Source organism: Penaeus monodon, chromosome 16, assembly GCF_015228065.2.
Source record: "Penaeus monodon isolate SGIC_2016 chromosome 16, NSTDA_Pmon_1, whole genome shotgun sequence".
NCBI lineage: Eukaryota > Metazoa > Arthropoda > Malacostraca > Decapoda > Penaeidae > Penaeus > Penaeus monodon.
The window spans coordinates 5,338,886-5,345,215 of record NC_051401.1 but is presented as its reverse complement, the minus strand read 5'-3'; the positions used below and the strand labels follow the sequence as shown (position 1 = coordinate 5,345,215).

Genomic DNA, 6,330 nt, shown 5'->3' with positions numbered 1-6,330 from the left:
CCCCTGTCTAGGGAATAAATAAAAGGTAGGAAAGGTTAGGTTTGAAATTTTGTTTTCGCATGATAACCTGGTTTTGGGACTTCGTCTCTGAGGGTTGCATTACTCTCGGTAACATACCCTGACAGTATGTGTTACATTTTCTTTTCTATAACAAATGTCACTTGGCATGAAGTGCTAATAAAGGGAACTACAGGGGAGGCTTGTCCCCCTGTCTAGAAAAGAAATAGAAGGTAGGTAAAGTTGGGTTGGATTTCTGGGTTCGCATGACACACAATGTTAACTTGTGTGCAACTAAACAGTTTAATATAATTGCGTTGTTCAAAACTTGGCTTGCCTTTTCTGAAAATGAACTTTTTGGGCTCATTTAGTCAGGAGCAATTTTATTCTGTGTTTGTTGGACAAAGTTTGGCTGGGTTTTTTAAAAATTAACCTTCCTGTTGTTTTCGGGATAAAGTTTGCCTCTGGTTTTTGAGAAATTGAATTTTTAACATTTCATAAATCACTTTCTTCGATCTCTGCAGGTTCCTATTGACTTCCAGTGCTGTCCATTATTTTGATGTTTTATCAAAATAGGCCCTGAAGCTTTTCTTATTATTTCCAAAGTGGAATTATCATCAAAGGAAATTTTGCATAAGGACACATTAAAGACTGTCCTAACATATTAGGACAAAATTAAAGACCGCCCTTGCAGGAGTGAACAGAAAATATCAGTAAAATGTAAGAAATGATTAAGTTGACATTTGACAATAAATCAAAAGGGTCTTTTGAGTGTTTTCTATCCTATTTGAGGCAAAATTGCATTGTAGTTTTAAAGACTCTTCTTACAGTTCCACTTCCACATCTCCTAAAAGTTGAATCTTAGACTAAATACTGCCTGACTAAGACCCTTTCATGGGGAGTCGTGAACAAACTTGCCAAGTCAAGGCATATGATGATAATCACACATCAGTAATGACAAATAGACTTTAGAAATCCCTTCTGATTTATTGTCAACCATTAATTCATCTGTTTTCTACATAATTACAGCAGTTTTCTATTCAGAAATACATAGGGCAACACGCATCTTCACAGCTGATGCAGTGACAACAAACCTATGGTTGCCCAGAATTTAGTTGAATATATTAAATGTGCAAAAATATTGTCATCATAGAAGTAAGATTTACTGCAGTATATAGTTTTAAAATATTACTGCAATTGGATATCTTCATTGTCTATAATGCTGTAAATGATTATTCTATTACCAGATGTGGCAAATGCCTGCCATGACTGACAGGGCAGGTTGTATTACAGAAAATTGAATATTATGAAAAAAGAAAAATAAATGAATGACAAATAACAAACTTATTGTTATTATTACTGCACTGAGTTATGGACTACCTAGAGAGATGTGGAGTCTATACAAGGAAAACAGTCTTTTACCAACTAATGAGCAAATCAGATGAAAAATATAGATGCTGGAAAATGGCAAAAAATCAGAAAGTGCTTATGCCAAAAAAGATAATGCAAAGGGTAGGCATTGTCACCGCACACGAGTATTCATTTGTGCCAGCCTATAAGCCCCACACCCAGCAGTGGGTCCCCACCGATGCAAGTCTAATGCCAGTATTTTGGGCCACGTGATAGCAGTGAAGCATCCAGATCCAGTGATTTAAATTTGCTATGAGTGGGTATGTCCTTTAGGAACTGCCCAAGGGGAGGTTTGATGGGAGCTATACCCTGCAACACCCCCTGGCAAATATTATTATATCTTTATGCACAGCAAGATAGAGCTGAAACTTGAGAGTGCTGAGTAGATCATGCACTATGAGCAGCACCTTCCATGATCTTTTTCCTTTATTTGTGGCATTACCATTTGTCTGCAGTTTTTTGTCCTCATCAAGGATATCATCTTCAATTTGCCCTAGCTTGGTGCATCCATTCCACAAAGATGAAAATGAACTGATTGGTATAGTTTAATATGAAGTATTAAAGTATACCAGAAACTAGAAATGAAGAAAATGGGTTATGACAAGTGCCATGCAGAGGCCTGGTCCATAATTATCTTTTGGAAGTTGGGGGCAGAACCTACAGTAGAGAACTATGGTGATGAAATTAGAAAGTATTTTGATTCAAATGGCTATGTTTGTGGATTCTCCATGATAGGGGTGTGGTCAATTAGTTAACATTCACCATAGTTTTTTCTTTTTTTCCAATTTATAGTACCTTTTTCTCTTTCTTTCCAATTTATAGTACCATGTAAATAACTAGTGTGGTTGCCTCTATACCTTTGTTTAAAGTTATCTCTGTCAACTGAACAGCAACAAATCAATTTTCCCGAGTTCACATAACATCAATCAAAAGTACACGTGTCAGTTTATCAGTGAAGGATAAATGTTGGAGTTGCTGTATTTATATTCACATGGCAAATAAGTTTATTTTCACTGTGTTAGCAGTGACAAAGTTTAACCCAATGCTTGCCGGGTCATATGTACCAGCGTCATAACAAACCACTTGGTCGGCGGGGTAAGCCCCTACTCGCGACGACGCACCAGTGTTTGTGGAGCAGGACATGTAGCACGATGTAGCGGACTCCCATGCCCTGTGTAGGGCCATTGCCAGAAATCACCAGAGTTTTATCATGCTCAGGGATTTCTGTTTCCTGGCAGTGATGAGTTAAAAGTCTAAAATTTTATCTGTGCCATGTACTTTGTATCATGAAAGTGAAATTGTCATACCCTAAAGCTATACCAACCTTGTACACAACAGTTGTAGTTGCCATACTTCATTGAGTGGCTCTTTATTTGATGATAAATTCCTATTGCCAGTGCATATATAAAAACGACATTTCTCCACGATGTGACAACCAGCCCAGTACTGCCCCAAATAGTTGACTTTCACAAATTCTGGAACAATAAGCAACATGAAATGGTTCTTGTTAACAACTGTCATGTTAATTTCAGGTTATCATTTGTAGCCAGCCCCCCCCCCCCCCCCCACACACACACAGAGAGCTAATGAAACTCTGGATGTCCCCACCATCTTTGAAAGTCTATAGACTGACACACCAACTTTTGAAAAACTACAGGAATCAAACCCATCATTTGGTAAAATCTATTGGATTTCATATAATCCAAAACTGTCAGTATGTTCTAATCAATAAAGTAACTTAACCTAAACCCCATGGAATTTATACACTACTGTCTATATATTCCCTAGCCAGGGGGCCATGTCCATTGACACCTGTGGAATATATACAACTTCTATATTCCCAAACCATGGGATTTTTTCAACATTTAGGCCACATGATGATAGGCTCAAATATCAAGCTGTGCTATATACTAATGTCTATTTCTTCTGCATAGCTATATATTGCTTGAAAAAGGACCTGGAATTGACACAGCTGTTAAAATGAAACCTTTCTCATGGAATGATGTCACATGGCTTGTCAAGTCTCCCGGTGGCAAAAATGTGCATGGGTGGAAGCTTATTGCACAGAATAGCATAAATAATTATCAAAACCTGTTAAAGCATTAAAAAAGAAAAAAGAAAAAAAAAAAAATATATATATATATGCCCTGGATATTGCATTTAACTGCTTTGCAGTTAGAATTACAATGTAATTTGTTCACTGTTATCTTAAAATTAATTTTTTAATCCACATCTGTCTTTAGTAAATGGAGTGCATCTTACACTTGTCAGGTCTATAGTAATCTCTTTATGGGGGTGATTGGAGTTGGTGTGAATGCCCAATGTATGGCTGGGTGCTGTAAAGATGTCCACGGGGGACCTGGAGAGTCTCCCCAGTCAGGGAAGGGCATGGCTGCCCTTGGATTGTTGATCTTGGTTCTGGATCCTAAAGTACATGGGGGCTGCATAAGCAAACAGGGAATGAGGGAAACCTGCAGTTCAATCAGATAGCTGTGAGGTGTCAACTAGTCAGGTCTTGGCAACGAGTCACAAGGACAATGTGACCCAGCCTGGGATTTATGTGGAGCTGCAGGTTGCAGGTCATGCTGTTACAGGTACTCGCCTCCAGTGAGTGTGATAAACCAAATGTTTCACTCCAGGGTTAACAGTGTAGATGGAAGGCATCTACCACTTGTCTGGTCTATAGTAATCTCTTTATAGGAGTGATTGGAGTTGGTGGGTATGTCCACCGTATGGCTGGGTGTTGTAGTGAAGTGGAGGACATGGCTGTCCTTATGTTGTAGCTGCTTGCTGTAGTGATCGGGAAGGATCATGAACTGCTGATCTCCGTTCTGGATGCTGAAGCTTAATTACATGGAAGCTGTGCAAGAGAACAGAGAATAAAGGGAGCCTGTGATCCAATCAGATAGTCGTCAGGTGTCTGAGTCAACCAGTCAGGTCTCAGCAGCGAGTTGCGAGAAGCACCTGCTCGTGAGAGGGCAAAGGACAAGGCTATTGGACCTGATGTGATGCAACTTTGGAAGTCTATTTAGCTTCAGGTTGCAGGTCGTGCTGCTACACTTTTATCCACATCTTCGTTTCCAGTTTGCTTTCCAGTATTACTTTACCCTTCTCATTTGTTTCACATACATAACTCCTTAGTTAGCTTACCTACATCAACCCTTAGTAGTATATATTTTTTTATTCACATATTAAATTTGGGTAATATGGGGGAAAGAGAAATATGTGAATCGGGAAAGGTGTCATTTCTAATACCTTTTATAAATCTGAATTGTGCTTTCTGAATTTCTCCTGTGCGATGTGAGGTGTTGACTATTTTCTGAGTAGGTGGTCCTACTGTGCTTTTAGTTGAATTGAGCAGTAAGTACTTTTAACCTCATACGGCCAGGAACGCCTACAGTTGTCATGATATGTGAACTCCTCATCAAGGGTACAGCTATAGGTGTCATGACGTCCTAAAGCAAGTTGAGCAGGAAGTTCTGCTATCCATAGCAAAATGGCTGGATGGTTGCCAGAAGTCACCGGAATGAGGAACAACCCGAGATTTCTGGTACTGTCATTGTAGGCTTGAACTACAGTTCAGGAATTTAGTCCTGAATTTTTTCTACCTTTCCTCCTCTTCTCACGAATTTACTATCTGCATCTTTCCAACAGTGGTCAGAACCTAATTTAACTTTCAAAAATTTTTCAGGATGTTTGCACGTGCGGCCTCTACACTGGTGCGTCAGGTGCCCCGAATGGGTGCCAGAGCATACTCTGATGCACCCATGGCCTTCACCTTTGCTTCACAGAACCAGGTAGGCTTCTAATTTTTTTCTTTTTTCATCAGCAAAGGATTTGTAGTAGCACAATCATTTATTTTTTATTTTATTTAAATTCCTGTTTTTTTGTAATTTGTAAATAGGGTTGTTTACTGGGTAAACAATTTTTATCACTTTTAATTATTACATGTGTTTTAGTATGGAGTCATTTAAGTCTTACCAAATTTTCTGTTATTGTAAACTATTAAATGTAATTCTTGGAAATATTAGAAAAATGGAAGTGCATTGCTGAAATTTAAATCATGAATATTTATTTGGTTACATGTGCTTTTTATATAATAATAAATATCATTATTATTTTCCAATTGGTATATATTCTTTACAGGTGTTTTACAACTCGGCAAGTGTTAGGCAGATTGACGTCCCCTCATTTTCTGGAAGCTTTGGTATCTTGCCTGCACACGTACCATCTCTGGCAGTTCTGAAGCCTGGAGTCTTGACAGTTTTTGAAGGTGATGGCACTTCCAAGAAGTTCTTTGTGAGCTCTGGGATTGTCACCATCAATGAGGATTCATCAGGTAAGATTTTGTGGTTCAAAATAAGTCCTTTTGCCAACATTATTGAAAATTATTGTTGAAAACATTAGATGCAATTCTTCATTAATAAGAATCAGATGGCAAATGTGAAAGGAAGGTATTTTCATTGTTATTTTCTTGCTTTTTACAGTCCAGATTTTGGCTGAGGAAGCAGCTGGTGTTGAGGACCTTGATCTTGCCTCCGCTCGTGACATCCTCTCCAAGGCTCAGTCTGAAGCCAATGCTGCTGCAACAGAAGAGGCAAAGGCTGAGGCCTTGATTGCTGTTGAAGTTGCAGAAGAGCTTGTGAGGGCTGCCGAGTCTGGCTGAACACTGCCTGCTGTACAAAGTTAATTTACTGCTTGCAGACACCAGTGAATGTTTTTTTTAAGAAGTATATTGTTAAATGGGACACATTTGTAGGAACATATATATAGTTACTCATTTTTGTGACTGCCATACAACTATAAATAGTTCATTCCCCCCAAAATAAACATTTCACCACAATATGCTTCCAGTGGAAGAACAGGACCTTATCAATTGTGCTAGGGTTGTAAAATTTATATGTAAATAAATAAGTAAATAAA

At 38.5% G+C, this 6,330-nt stretch overlaps 1 protein-coding gene across 1 annotated transcript in view; it reads left to right on the top strand.

The window, feature by feature from the left end:
- Positions 1–6,330, top strand: part of LOC119582461 (ATP synthase subunit delta, mitochondrial-like) — an 8,390-nt gene extending 2,060 nt beyond the window's left edge. Inside the window, exons 2-4 of the mRNA XM_037930704.1 lie at positions 5,099–5,204; positions 5,554–5,746; positions 5,895–6,330. Coding sequence (XP_037786632.1) covers positions 5,100–5,204; positions 5,554–5,746; positions 5,895–6,073 — 477 coding nt within the window. The 5' untranslated portion in view covers position 5,099 and the 3' untranslated portion in view covers positions 6,074–6,330. The remainder of the gene's footprint in view (positions 1–5,098; positions 5,205–5,553; positions 5,747–5,894) is intronic.